General features: G+C 43.4%; 1 protein-coding gene and 1 pseudogene across 1 annotated transcript in view; both read right to left on the bottom strand.

The window, feature by feature from the left end:
- The window catches only part of LOC148189282 (uncharacterized), a 3,211-nt pseudogene extending 1,194 nt beyond the window's left edge, over positions 1 to 2,017 (bottom strand).
- Positions 2,018 to 8,218: 6,201 nt separating this feature from the next.
- LOC121942828 (P2Y purinoceptor 14) overlaps positions 8,219 to 15,000 on the bottom strand; it is an 8,063-nt gene continuing 1,281 nt past the window's right edge. Inside the window, exon 2 of the mRNA XM_042486097.2 lies at positions 8,219 to 9,948. Within this exon, the coding sequence (XP_042342031.2) occupies positions 8,912 to 9,946 (1,035 nt within the window). The 5' untranslated portion in view covers positions 9,947 to 9,948 and the 3' untranslated portion in view covers positions 8,219 to 8,911. The remainder of the gene's footprint in view (positions 9,949 to 15,000) is intronic.

The following is a 15,000-nucleotide window of genomic DNA, read 5'->3' as shown; positions in this document are numbered from 1 at the left end:
CAACCTGTGTGATTTAACATCAGTGATGAAAACACCAGAGAGTAGTTCTGGTCAACTGAGGACACAGTCTGGCTTGGTTGTCCGTTATAGGTGTTGTCTTTCTTCCATCGTGGCGGCTGATCATCACTGAAATCAGTGCGAGTGCACGGCAGCACAGCCGTCTGTCCCTCTGAGCCGTAGATCATATCTGCATACAGCCATAACTGTGCAGAGTAACTGCTGACACACTGCTGCTGGTCCATCCTCAGACAGCTGAACTCTGTCTTGGCTGTTGTTGTGAAGTTAAAAACACGAAGATCTGATGTGTTTTTCACCACTTGGTATCTTCCTCCATCCTCGTCCATCACTGATGTCTCATTGTCCCCAAAAACTCTGCTCCATATTTCCTGCTCGTATCTAAAGTCACGTTTGAGCCACAGGACGTCCTGATGGTCAGTCGCTCCCTCACATGTCAGATCCTTTGTTCCTCCAGGTGTCACTTCATAATATCCTCCTCTATACACGTGACTGCAGACGATGACGGTGGTGGTCTTGTCGTGTGTGACTCTGCCGTCGGTCCAACACTCCTCTCGGTACGGGCCGGAGTCTGAGTGGGTCAGGTTGTGGATCTCGTAAGAAGAGATGTTGTGCGTGCTGACGACCGAGAGTCGTCGTTTCGGGTCTTCAGGTGCCGTGGAGTTGTGGGACCAGAGGTCAGAGGTGTTCAGCAGGACCAGCTTCTCCTCACCGACAAACCTGGAGATCAGGCAGGAGTCGGCCTCCTCGGGGAGACTGAAGCTGTAAGAGTCCCGTTCCCGCTTGATGCTGATGAGTTGTTGTGCGTGAATGTTGTTGATGAGAGCAAACAGCAGGAAGCAGAGCTCTGTGACTGCAGCCATTCTGCTCCGAGGTCTCCGTCTGAGAGTCCCACAAACACTGACCCCTCATGAGCTCCGTGTCAGCCCTCATCAGCAGCTTCGCTCTGCGGTCTGAACATCGTCACGTCTTTATCTCTTCATTGGTGGAAACTTTGACGCGTTCGGCTCTCTATCAGGCGAACTGTGTCCTCCGGACGTCTCTAAAACCACTGAGGCCGTCGTGTCTTCAGCTTATTTAGAGATGTGGAAAAAAACAGCAGTGAGACGAGACAGAGGGACAGCATGTGTCTTTTCTGTGATGTAGAGAGACATTCAAGAAACATCGGTCCTCTGAGCTCCCCTCTGGTCCCGGTCCAGGTTGTTTGGGCAGCAGGCTGATCGAGTCTTTCTTATTCCCCCTTTGAGTCGTCTCACAGTTTGTCAGAACGTCCTTTAAGACAGAAATCTGCCTCCATGTTCTCCTTGGACTCCCTCACCTGGTTTTGCTTTGGTGACCTCCACAGCTGCAGCCTGTCTCGCTGCCCGGTACCTGTCTGTGTCTTCACGAGACCCCCGAAGCCTCATTCACACTGCACAGAACATCCTCTGACATCTGTCTTTTTAATGCGACAGGAATGTGTATGATCGGCGTTCACACAAATGTCTCCGCAGTACATCTGAGTTTTTATCACCTACGGCTGCGATCAGCATCGATGGAAACACAACACCTGAGTGAACTTGTTAATCTCTGCTCCTTAACTGGCGAGATGCAATGACACGCCGTCACTAGTTACTGCCCGTCTCCCTCTAAGCAGCTCAAACATTATTCCAAAATATTCTGCAACGAGTCTGAACGAGTCTGAATCGGTCAGAGATATTAAAAGAAAAGAAAGCTCTGAAACGTTTTCACAGACCTTTGATCCTGCTGCTCTTTACCTCCCGCCTCTCTGTGACATCAAGTCAAGTCAGTTTTATTTATATAGCCCATTATCACAAAACATGGTTTGCCTCAGAGGGCTTTACAGTGTACGACATCCCTCTGCCCTCAGACCCTCACATCACCCGAGGAAAAACTCCCCAAAAAGAACCCCTGTAACGGGGAAAAAAGAGGAAGAAACCTCAGGAAGAGCGGTAGAGGATAGTGAGGGATCCCTCTTCCAGGACGGACAGACGAGCAATAGATGTCGAAAATAGCAAATGAAATACAATCATGACACAAAAGGAAAGAGAAAGAGAGAGGGGGAGAGAGGGTGGGGGGGTGGAGGGGGAGGCACAGCAATAATAGAAACAGATGCATGTCATATTACAATAATGGTAGGTGTGAAATTAGTAATTGCTCTCTATGATGATGTTGATAGAGATGATAACAGTCTCATGCATATGTGAAAGGGAGTTGTCCAAAGGCAAGATCACAGCATCGGCGCAACCAGGACCAGACCACGATCAGGGCGAGCGGGGGGCACAGAATCAGTACAGCCACAGCACGAGCACAACCAAAGGCAGGATCACAGCATCAGCACAGCTATCACCACGGTCAGGCACAGTCAAGGTTACGGCCAGGATCCAGGGAAACTAGGAAACAAGGGAGCAGGAACGCTCCCGAGAGGCAACGGGATTAGCGTAGTGCAGTTCAACAGACCCAGGCTCTGTAATCGCGAGCCCCAGGCAGTGAGAGTACCACATGGCTATCACAGAGCTAAGCTAAGCTTGCACATGGCAATGCAGTAAACAGACATGCATGATTTCTGATGGCAGCATTGAGAGAAGGAAAGGAGCTCAGCGTATCAGAGGAAGTCCCCCGGCAGGTTAAACCTATGTCAGCCTAACTATGGGCTGGTCCAGGCAGCCTGAGCCAGCCCTAATTATAAGCTTTATCAAAGAGGAAGGTCTTAAGTCTACCCTTAAAAGTTGAAACGGTGTCTGCCTCCCTGACCGAAAATGGAAGATGGTTCCATAGGAGAGGAGCGTGGTAGCTGAAGGCTCTGGTTCCTAACCTACTTTTGGAAATTTTGGGAACCACAAGTAACCCTGCGTTTTCAGAGCGCAGTGATCTTGAGGGTTGGTAAGGAACTATGAGCTGTGACAGATAGGATGGAGCCTGAACATTTAGAGCTTTATAAGTAAGGAGGAGGATTTTAAATTCAATCCTGGATTTCACAGGGAGCCAGTGCAGAGAAGCTGAAACAGGAGAAATATGATCCCTTTTCTTGCTTCCCGTTAAAACACGAGCAGCAGCGTTCTGCACCAGTTGGAGAGACCTAAGAGATTTGTTTGGGCAACCAAATAATAGGGAGTTACAGTAATCCAGCCTAGAGGTGACAAATGCATGTACTAATTTTTCAGCATCTGTTTGGGATAGGATATGTCTAATTTTTGCGATGTTACGCAGGTGAAAGAAAGCCGTCCTTGAAGTTTGTTTTATATGGCACCGAACCTTGTGGCACTCCAAAGCAGACCTTTGTATGTGCGGAGGGTTGATCATTGATGTGAACAAATTGGGAACGATCTGATAAGTATGACTTAAACCAGGCTAGTGACGTTCCTTTAAGGCCAATTGAGGTTTCAAGTCTGTGCAGTAAGATTTGATGGTCAATGGTGTCAAATGCAGCACTGAGATCTAATAGGATTAAAACAGAGACCAGACCCGTGTCAGAAGCGATAAATAAGTCGTTATTAATTTTTACTAGTGCCGTCTCTGTGCTATGATGAACTCTGAAGCCTGACTGAAAGTCCTCGAATAAACTGTTGTCTCGGAGAAAGTCACAGAGCTGATGAGCAACCACTCTCTCAAGGATTTTAGAAATAAAGGGGAGATTAGATATCGGTCTATAGTTAGCTAAAATCTCAGGATGGAGAGTGGGCTTCTTTAGAAGAGGTTTAATGACAGCTACTTTAAAAGACTGGGGTACATAACCTGTTAATAAAGACGCGTTGATTATATCTAATAAAAAGTTGTCTAATAAAGGTAAAACTTCCTTAAGGAGCTTAGTTGGGATGGGGTCTAGCAGGCATGTTGATGGCTTAGATGCAGAAACCAAAGTATAGAGTTGATGAAGGTCAATGGGGGAGAAATGGTCCAGATAAATTTTGGGCCTTGCTGCCATAATCAGGCTATCTGAGTTCGGGGTCAGGTCAGTTGAGGGTAAGAGGTGATGGACTTTATCTCGAATAGTTATGATTTTATTATTAAAGAAATTCATCACATGGACACACCAACAAAACAACCCGCACGCACAAAAACTACCCGAAAGGCAGCCGCGTGTGCTCACACGGTGTGTTCACAGGCAGTGGGAATGCAGTTAATCACCTATATTTTGCAGGTTTACTCCTGTTTGAAAAACCGGCGTGCACTCGCTAACTTTGGTGGGAAAAGAGTACGAGCCAGCCAGACCCGAAAGGCCTCCTTCTGCAGCTTGTTTCCTCCTTTGCTGCTGGAGTCCAGCAGCAGGTTTTCATGTTGCCGCCACGACGGGCACCAACGACCCTCCGACTACAACTCCCAGCAGCCCCCACGGTGAAAGTCTTAACACAGACCACTCAGATTCCAGGTCAACGTCCCCCGAAATTACCTGAAAATTAACAAAAAATAAAAATAAAAATAAATGTAAAGTAAAAGAAAAAGATTCAAACATTGTAATATTTCTGTAAAAACATTTTAAATATACAGTTATGATAGTTAAAAGAAAGAAAGGGGATTTTATTTAAATCTGCTTATTTCTTGCAGGTTGTGGAAGGTTTCTTACCGAGTTGCTCGCTGTATTTTTTTTCCACCGTTTTGAAAGAAATTTCACCGATGTGCTCGGAGCTTAAAGGGTTAAGTCGATGGCTGATGACAAAGTGACCGACACTAAACAACTAAATAATGAAATTATTCAGTGGTTGAATGTAACTCAGTACATTTATTCAAGTATTTACTGTAAAGTAAACATATTGTTTCACATAATTATTATTATTCATAATTATTAAATATTTCTGATATTCATTTTAACCCTTTGAAACAAGAGTTTCCAGCGTCAGTGTGAGATAAAAAGCAGGAAAACACTCAAACATAAGTTGCGCAACCCTCATCAGCAGCTTGTCTCTGCGGTTTCTTCGTTATCGCTTCATCATCAGAAACTTTGAGGCGTTCGGCTCTTTATCGAGTCATCTGTGTCCTTTACACGAGTCTCACAGCACCGAGGCTGTCGTGTCTTCAGATTATTGAGATGTGGAAAAAAACAGCAGTGAGACGAGATAGAGACAGAGACAGAGACAGAGACAGAGACACAGACACAGACACAGACACAGACACAGACAGAGACACAGACAGAGACACAGACACAGACACAGACAGAGACAGAGACAGAGACAGAGACACAGACAGAGACAGACACAGACACAGACACAGACAGAGACAGAGACAGAGACAGAGACAGACACAGAGACAGAGACAGAGACAGACACAGACACAGACAGACAGACAGACACAGACACAGACACAGACACAGACAGACAGAGACAGAGAGACAGACAGAGACAGAGACACAGACACAGACACAGACAGAGACAGAGACAGAGACAGAGACAGAGACAGAGACAGAGACAGAGACACAGACAGAGACACAGACAGAGACAGAGACACAGACACAGACAGAGACACAGACACAGACACAGACACAGACAGAGACAGAGACAGAGACACAGACAGAGACAGACACAGACACAGACAGAGACAGAGACAGAGACACAGACAGAGACAGAGACAGAGACACAGACAGAGACAGAGACACAGACACAGACAGAGACAGAGACAGAGACACAGACAGAGACAGACACAGACACAGACAGAGACACAGACAGAGACAGAGACAGAGACAGAGACACAGACAGAGACAGACACAGACACAGACAGAGACAGACACAGACACAGACACAGACACAGACAGAGACAGAGACACAGACAGAGACAGACACAGACACAGACAGAGACAGAGACAGAGACACAGACAGAGACAGAGACAGAGACAGAGACAGAGACAGACAGAGACAGACACAGACACAGACACAGACAGAGACAGAGACACAGACAGAGACAGACACAGACACAGACAGAGACAGAGACAGAGACACAGACAGAGACAGAGACAGAGACAGAGACAGAGACAGAGACAGAGACAGACACAGACACAGACAGAGACAGAGACACAGACACAGACACAGACAGAGACAGAGACAGAGACACAGACAGAGACAGACACAGACACAGACAGAGACAGAGACAGAATGAGCCTCGTGCAGCTCGTTAATTTCTCTCGTATCGTCTCTTCATTTTATCAGATTTATCATTTTGAAAAGTCGCTCATTGCTGCCACATTGTGTTTTCAGTCAATTTGTTCTCAAAAATACACTCATCATTTGTAGATATATATAAAAAAATGTAATCCCGCATGAACAAAGTTACAGGCTGTGATGTATGAATTTTTTTAAATGTTTACATTTGGGGAAATGTTTTGTTCCAAAATAAGTAAATAAGAAGAAGAAATATATAAATTAAAATACATTAAAATTTAAAAAAAAGAAAAAGATTAAAAATAAATGTTAAAAAAATATTTATAAGGATGATTTTATATTTTCTTGTTGAAAAATGACAATTTTTAAGGTCAACGTTTTGAAAATCCGATCATCCGTGTCGTCAGTGTATCGTGGACACACTGCCAGGATATTTACATTCCATAAGCTGGTGTCCCTCTGCGTCTCTGTCCTCGCAGGACATGTCCTCTCCTGTCATTGCACACACCGTCCACTAGATGTCCTCAGACTGTCTCCGCAGACCTGCACTCCTGTCTCCTCTGTCCCCATCAGCCCTGCACATGAAATCAGCTGTTCATATGACGTCTTTAGGGCTAACGCTGCCCTCTGCTGGTCACAGCGTGTAACTACACTTAAACAGAGGCTGTAGTTACACACTGTGACCACGAGAGGGCAGCAAACACACACACACCATAATACTGACTATCAGCACGAGCTCAACAGTGCGTCAGAGAGAGATAAATATGAAAATATGAATAAATGCCCGAAATATAAAGACGTATCAGCCTAGGGAGGACGTGAGCTTCCCAAATTAAAAATAAGTAAATACATGTCTTGCTATATTAATAAATGTAAATTAATGTACAAAAAGTCAGCTGAAAATAAAATGTAGACATTAATAGTACATTTTACATAAACTCATATATCTGTTTAAATAAACAGCTTTAGTAATTTATCTTTGTAATGATTTAGCAAGTTGCATTACTTTTTATATTTTTTAAATTTATTTTCTAATTTATGTTTTTGTTTGTTTATTATGTTTGCATCCTCCATTTTTTCCTTAAAATAATTAATTTATGTATTCTAATATATATTTTTTAAAAAAATTTTTTTAATGCATTGATTTGTTTGTTTGTTTCATGAAATATATATCTTCTCCTTTTGCATCCCCCCACTTTATTTTATTTCCTCATATTTTTATATTTCTATATTTTGTAACATGTTTTTAAAGAGTTAATAAAAAATAGAACTAAATGCAAAATATAAAATTAAAATTTTTAAAATAAATAATAAATAATACTGTCTTTTTATTGTTTACACTAATTAATCTTCACTAATTACATTCGTCCTACATTTGTATATTTATTAATAATTTCTAGGTTTGTGTGTATTTGCTTATAATCTGTGCAGACAGAGCCCTGCTTTAAGTTATTAAAGTCCAAAAACACAAAGAAAAGTGAGTGATGTAACTTCAGAACCACAAAAACCAAAACAGCTGAATTTCCTGAAAAGCTGAATGTCAAAGTAACGTGACGAGTTGGTGTCGCAGGTTTGATGCCCAGTCATCACCGTCCGCTTTCACTTCCACATCACCTCTTCCTTCTCTTTCTTTCCTTCCTTCACTCTGGTTCTTCAACAACACGAGTCACACATATTAAAAACATATTTTAAATAATATTTACTGGTATTTATTTACAATTTTACAAACACATTTCTGCATTTACACACAATTCATCACAGAAGAATCCGAGAAGCTTTAAAATGCAAACTCGAGAACTGAAGTTGAAGAGTTTCCATTCATTTCAGTGTTTTCAGCTGAGGTCAGGAATGTAGATAAAATGATTTACATCCAGAAATATTTATGGAGGTGGAGCTTTAACTGACGGCTTCTCTGTTTTAAAATGATTCTTACAGCATTCACACGACAGTCAGTCCAGTGTTTCGTTTCCTCTCCTTGTCTCCTCTCTTGCTTCCTCGCCTCCTTGGCTGCCCCCTAACTTAACCTATGCTTCCTCGTGTCCTCTCTCCTTCCCTCCCGTCGTTCCCGCTCCGCCACAGCGGAGGATCATCGATCCTTACTCCAGGAGACGAGGAGGATTTTAGAACATTTCTCTGATTTTAGGACGCGTCTGGGATTTTAGTGCATTTCTAGGATTCGGGACGTTTCAAGGATTTTCAAGTTGTTTTTTTTAGGATTTTAGGACAATTTAACTTTGTTTCTCAGTTTTTAGGATTTTAGGACATTTCTCATATTTAAGCACATGGCTGGGATGTCAGGACATTTCTGGAATTTTAGGATGTTTCCAGGATTTAGGACATTTCTTGGGTTTTAGGACATGTCAAAAATGTAAGGACAATTCATGGATTTTAGGACATTTTAGGATTTAGGACAGTTCTAGAATTTAAGGTAATTTCTCCTATTTTAGCACATATCTGGAATTTTAAGATGCTTGTGGGACTTTTGCTAGGATTTCTTGGATTTGAGACATTGAGACATTTCTTGGATTTCAGGACATGTCAAAAATGTTACAACCATTCATGGTTTTTAAGAACAGCCGAGGATTTTAGGTCGTTTCTCACACATGCCTGTAGAATTTTACAACATTTCTCAAATTTTAGCTCACCTCTTGGATTTTAAGTCATTTTTTGGATTTCAGGTCATTTCTCTGATTTTAGGACGTTTCTGGATTTTTTGGACATTTCCAGAATTTCGGGGCGTTTTTTGGATTTCAGGACATTTCTGGATTTCAGGATGCTGTTAGTGGACGGACCTCTTCCTCGTCCTCCTAGATGTGGCTCAGGCTCTGGGCGGTGGTTATGGACCTCCTCCTCTCCCTCCCCGACAGTTTCCGCAGCAGCGACTCCCTGAAGGTGCGGCACATCAGGAAGTAGATGATGGGGTCGAGGCAGACGTTGAGCGCCGACAGGAAGAGCGTCGCCTCCTTCAGCTGGAACAGCACGAAACGCGTGTCCCTGCTGAAGCCGGACGCCGGCATCTGGCTCAGCGTGTACGGCACGCGGCACACGTGGTACGGCACGAAGCAGATGAAGAACACCGCCAGGATGCTGAAGATGCTGCGGTTGGACTTCCGGCAGACGTCGCTGTTGTCGCGGCGCACGCGGCGGTAGGAGCGGTACACGCGGCAAGCGATGGAGGAGTAGCAGTAGGCGAGGACCAGCAGCGTCACCCAGAACAGGCTGATGCTGAAGAAGGTGGACACTTTGTGCCACTGCACGCCCAGCGCCGTCTTCAGCTTCATGCAGCTCCGCGCGTTCCCCTCGTCGGCCGGCCGGCTGGTCAGCACCACGTTGGGCAGGACGCAGAGCAGCAGCAAGCTCCAGGTGAGGAGCGCCAGCACCCGCGCGAAGCCGACGCCCTGCAGGAGGTGCAGCACGGACAGCACGCCCGACCTGGACCTGCAGGAGGAGGACGAGGAGGAGGTGTGGCGGACGATCTTGACGTAGCGCTCGAGGCTGATGAAGCCCATGAAGAGGATCCCCACGTACATGGAGGAGTAGAAGAGCACGGAGGTGTAGCGGCAGATGACCACGTGGAGGCGCCAGCCGCCGAGGCCCAGCTGAGCCGCCAGCTTGAAGGGGAAGGTGGCGAGCATGAGGAGGTCGGCCACCACCATGTTCTTCAGGTAGACCACCAGGCCCGAGTCGCTGGGCACCCGGAAGAAGATCCAGGCCGCCACGCCGTTCAGACACGCCCCGATGATGCAGATGACCAGGTAGAGCGGCGGCAGCACCTGCAGCGTGAAGACGCTGCTGAAGTCCGATTGGTTGGTGGCGAGGCGGGTGGAGTTCAGAGGATCCATCACTGCGAACACGAAAACGACACAGAACATAAAGATCATGCGTTTCTCTCAGTCGCTCACAGACGATTTCAAAAAGTGAATCCGTAAAAAAAAAACAAATCCCGAATAATCAGTTTAACGAGCCGCAGATTCTCAGCGGCTCAGAGATCCTCAGAGCAGCCGGCGCCTCCTGCAGGAAGGCTAAGAAACCGCAGGGAGTCTCAAGTCCCTTCGTTTGGGGGCCACTTCTGCAAAATGACAGAAAGCCAGGGGCCAGCCACAGGGGCCCTCTCGTGTTTCTGGGATTTTTGGAACTTTATTGGGCTTAAGCACATTTTCAAGATTGTAGGATGCCTGTAAGATTTTAGGACTTTTTAAATTTTAGGACATTTCTATGATTTTAGGACTTTTCTCGGGTTTTACCGGATTTTAAGAAATTTTTTTAGAATTTAGGACATTTCTACGATTTTAGGATTTTTCTAAAATTTTAGGACATTTCAGCAATTTCAATAAGTCTCTAGGATTTTAGGACATTTGTAAAATTTTAGGAATATTTCTACGTTTTAGGATATTTATTGGATTTTAGAAAAATTCTTATATTAGGACATTTCTGTGATTTTAGAATGTTTCAAGGATTTTAGGACATTTCTAGGATTTGAGGACATTTATGGGATTTAAGGCCGTTTCAGGAGAAATTTAGGACATTTCTGAGATTTTAGGATGTTTTAAGAATTTTAGGCCACATAGGATGTTAGGACATGTCTAGGATTTTAGGACGTTTCTCATATTTTGGACATTTCTCCAATTTTTAGGCCATTTCTAGGGTTTGAGGATATTTATCAGATTTGAGGACATTTCTAAGAGTGCAGGAAATTTCTCAAATTTTAGGACGTAAAAAAAACAACAGAAAAGACACTTCTAGGATTTTAGGACACCTCTAGGATTTGAAGAAACATTCGAAATATATTTCAAATTATTCTTTTTTTTCTAATTGAACTCTTGAATCAGTCGATGTTTTAAGAATTGGGCTTTTATTGTCTGTAGTTGACGGGACAGCGTGAGCGTGAAAGGGGGAGCGGGAGACGGGGAGACATGCAGCCAAGGGTCGAGGCCGGATTCGAACCCGCGGCCGCTGCAGCGAGGACACAGCCTCTGTACATGGGGATCCACTGAGTCACCGGGTGCCCCTCGAGTTTATATTTAAATATGAACAAAAGAGTCACAGTGGCAGCTTCCTCTGCCGAGGATCCGTTAACTCCCACCGAAACCTTTTGTGTTGATGAAGTGAACACGCCGCGCTCCGTTTACACGAGCACACGTGTACAAACACAGAGCACCTCCACCGCCCGTTTGTCCCGCTGCTCACACACACTTCCCTCCTGCCACCGATTCATCCTCGTCCAACACACACACTCTGAGTCCGCCTCCATCCCCGCTGAGACAAACGCGCAGAGGAGGACGACCTCCGGTGGTGTTCCTGTCGGGTATTTTTAGCCCGTGAGGACCCGACCCAGACTCGAACCTGTGACCTCTGCTGCCCAAATCCTGTCACATGTACCCTGAATCCAATCAGTAACCCCGAGAACACCTGCCACAAGTGAAATCGTCCTCCGCTGCGCTGATCTGACCCCAGAAACAGTTCGTATCCGGTGAAAATCTTTAAAAAGCTCCGTGTTTGAGGACTTCAGGGATCCTCTCGCTTCCTGTGTTTGTGTTGAGCACATTTTCTTCACATGAAGCAGCTGAAACGTTTCACATTTTAACAGATGGAAATCATTCGGCTCCGAGTGTCTGTGTGTGAAACCAAACGCCAGACCTTATCAGATTTCCAACGAATTTCCAGCAAACGCTGCTATAAAACCCGACCCGGGGGGCCGAGCGGTTCCAGTGCCATCTATGGCGTCCGTCCACGTAGCGTCCAGGTTTGAGTCTCCGTCACACGTGATTCTGCATTTCTCTCATTTCTTCTGTCACTTAATAAAGCAGAGATACTCAACATGTTTCGCTTTGGGGCCACTTTCAGAAAATGACTGAAGGTCAGGGGCCAGTCACAGCGGCCCCATACCTGTTTCTAGGATTTTAAAACCTTTCTCTGGTTTTAGGAAAATTCGTGGATTTTAGGACGTTTCAAGAATTTCAATTGATTGAAAGTGATTGATTTTAGGAGGTCTCTAGGATGTTAGGACATTTCACAGATTTTTAGGACGTTTGTCGGATTTTAGGAATTTTCTAGGATTTCAGGAGGTATCTGGGATTTCAGAACATTTTGAGGATTTCAGGACATTTCAAGGATTTAAGAACATTCGGTGGATTTTAGGACGTTTGTTAGATTTTAAGACATTTGGTGGATTTTAGGACATTTGTTAGATTTTAAGACATTTCGAGGATTTTAGGATGTTTGTTAGATTTTAAGACATATGGTGGATTTTAGGATATTCCTAGAATTTTAGGACATTTCTTGAATTTTTGCTTGTTTCTTTGATTTCACAACGCTTCTTGGACTTCACAACATTTCTTTTCTTTTTCTAGTATTTGAGGACATCAGTGTCTCAGCTGTGTCCTCTGTGGGGGGTGTGGGGGATCCTTTGACTCTTTTTTTGATCAACAAGCTCTATTTTGATGCTGTTTTATGTCTCTGACACCTTATGGAGACTAAAAGGACAAAAACTACTCACAGTGTGAGTCCCGTTAAGTGTTCACTCACACTTGATGGACTTCATATCAGAGGGAAGCAGTTGACACTATCTCGCCCGTCTGGTTTCTATAATGCAGGATGAACTCAGCACTTAGTGTGTGAGAGCTGCTGATAAAATCGATACTGAGATCAGGATTTTAGAGTCAGAAACAAATCATCTTTTTTCTCTTGAGCTGTTGTTTTTTCCGTCCCTGGAGGTTGACTCATCCTTTTATTGGTTGCATTTAGATGATGCAAGATGCTGATCAGCAGCAGAAAAGCAGCAACTTCTGCTTTCAGGCCTCTGCAGCTGACCACCGGGGCACAGGAAGTGATGCAATGATCTGCATGCCGTTTCTCCGGAGCTGGTATCAGCGTTCAGAGGAAGCCTGCTTATGGTCGCAGAGATCGTGTAGATAAAAACATTTGCAAGAATAATTTGTTAAGCAAAGCTGCATGCGTCCCTCTCGCTGCGTCGCTGTTTGTGTCTGTGCAATCGAGGCACAACTTTCTCACTTTTCAAATCGTTCTGCAGTCCCTTAATAAAATACGGTGACAGTTTGCTTTCTGCTACAGCCACACACCGTAAATCGGTAACGGATCTAGGATTTCAGGACATCTCTGGGGTTTTAGCCTGTTTCTAGGATTGTAGGGCATCTCTCAGATTTTCACGATATTTTAAATGATTTTGTACATTTCTATGGTTTTAGCAAATACGATTTTAGGACATTTTGAGGATTTAAGCACATTTCTCAGATTTTAGAACATTTCCAGGATTTCACAATGTTTTTAGGACTTTAGGGCATTTCTAGAATTTTTAGCACATTTCTAGGATTGTAGAACATTTCTTGGATTTTACAGTGTTTCTAGGACTTTAGGACATTTCTAGGATTTTAGGACATTTCTAGGATTTTAAGATGCTTCTACGATTTTAGGATTTAATAGAAAGTTTAACTTTTAGCACCAAAACTTATTCAGTATTCAGATCTACTTTCTGCAGTACCCTGTGAGAATTAGCTTTTAATGCTGCTGTAGGTACAAAAGGTTGAGGTTAGGAAATATTGTTTGGGAAATGTTACAGGAATAGTTTTGGAGAATTATTCTCACTCATTATCTGATGAGCAGATAGAAACCACCCATGACAAAATGTCCACACAGTTAATACGGAGCAGCCTCGTGCTAAAGTCTGTTCGGTATCTGTAACAGTGCATCATCTTTTATTCGCTGACTTTATGTGCATTTTATTTTAATACCTTAAAATGGCATTTCTCAAACTGTCGGACTATTCCTTTAACCCTTTGAAACCTTTTCTTCTGCTGGTTTGGACACCTTTTACACGTATTTCAGCCTTTGAACGTTGAGTGAACTGATCTCTTTGGAAAACATCGGAAAAGGAAACAAGCAACTTGGCAAGAAATTTTTGCGAGAAATTCATTATTTAGAAAATTATTTTTAAAAAGTTTGGGAAAAATTTCTGAACCTAAACTATATTCATAATTATCATAATGATATATTCTAAATTATTTGAGAGAATTGTTATAATTTTAAGCACTTTTCAGGTCATTTCTTCTTTTTTAAAAACCTTCCTTTTTTTTGTTATTTTTGTAGGATGTTGTTTTGTTTGTTTTTGGGGAGTTAGTTGTTTTTGTTTTTTGTGCTAATTTTCAGGTAATTTTTTTTTTTTTTGTATTTTCTAAAACTATCTATTTTTCTTGTTTTTTCTTGCTTATTCTTATTTTGTGCTCTTATCTTGACTTTGACCCTAAGTGTGTGTCTGTGGTGGATTTATCAGCTCTGGATCTATGTGTTTACTTTGTGCTTCACCCGCTCATGTAACTTTTTTCTGTGTGCACGTGGAAACACAGAGCACGGTTGCAGAGCGTACGGCTCGTAGGAAAATGACATTGTGGTGGAAACACAAGTCATTTGCATGAAAAACAGAGCAGTTACTGGATATCTGGACAGGTAAAAAACAAACGTCTTATAACATTCGGCTGCGCTGGCAGGTTTTGACCTTTTAACCTCGTAGGATTTCAGCCAGAGTAGCTGAATTTCTCCGTGCGAAAGCTTCATTTACAGCAAAGTAAAAGTGAGTTGGGAGAACTCGGGATGTTTTGACACGCTCCTCTGCGCAGGTACTCGCTGACCAGCCTGCAGATAAATTTGCAAATGTCCGAGTAAATATTACAGTTAAAAGGACAAACTTGCTGTTTGTGAATTCATCTTCAAAGTCCGACAACAAAACTACGCAGCACATCTTGATGAAACTTTTCCTCCTCGCTTCGACCTCATGAACTTTTGTCCTGTTTGCTTTCTGTGCAAAACGTATAAATGTTTCTCTGCAACGAGTAAATATTTAGTATCACAGCTCAGTCTTGATACTTATCAGTTATACAGTCTT

This window comes from Plectropomus leopardus, chromosome 6 (genome assembly GCF_026936395.1).
Source record: "Plectropomus leopardus strain MGB_pleo_1.0 chromosome 6, ASM2693639v1, whole genome shotgun sequence".
In the NCBI taxonomy this organism is placed as follows: Eukaryota; Metazoa; Chordata; class Actinopteri; order Perciformes; family Serranidae; genus Plectropomus; species Plectropomus leopardus.
This window is presented reverse-complemented; position numbering and strand designations above follow the sequence as displayed.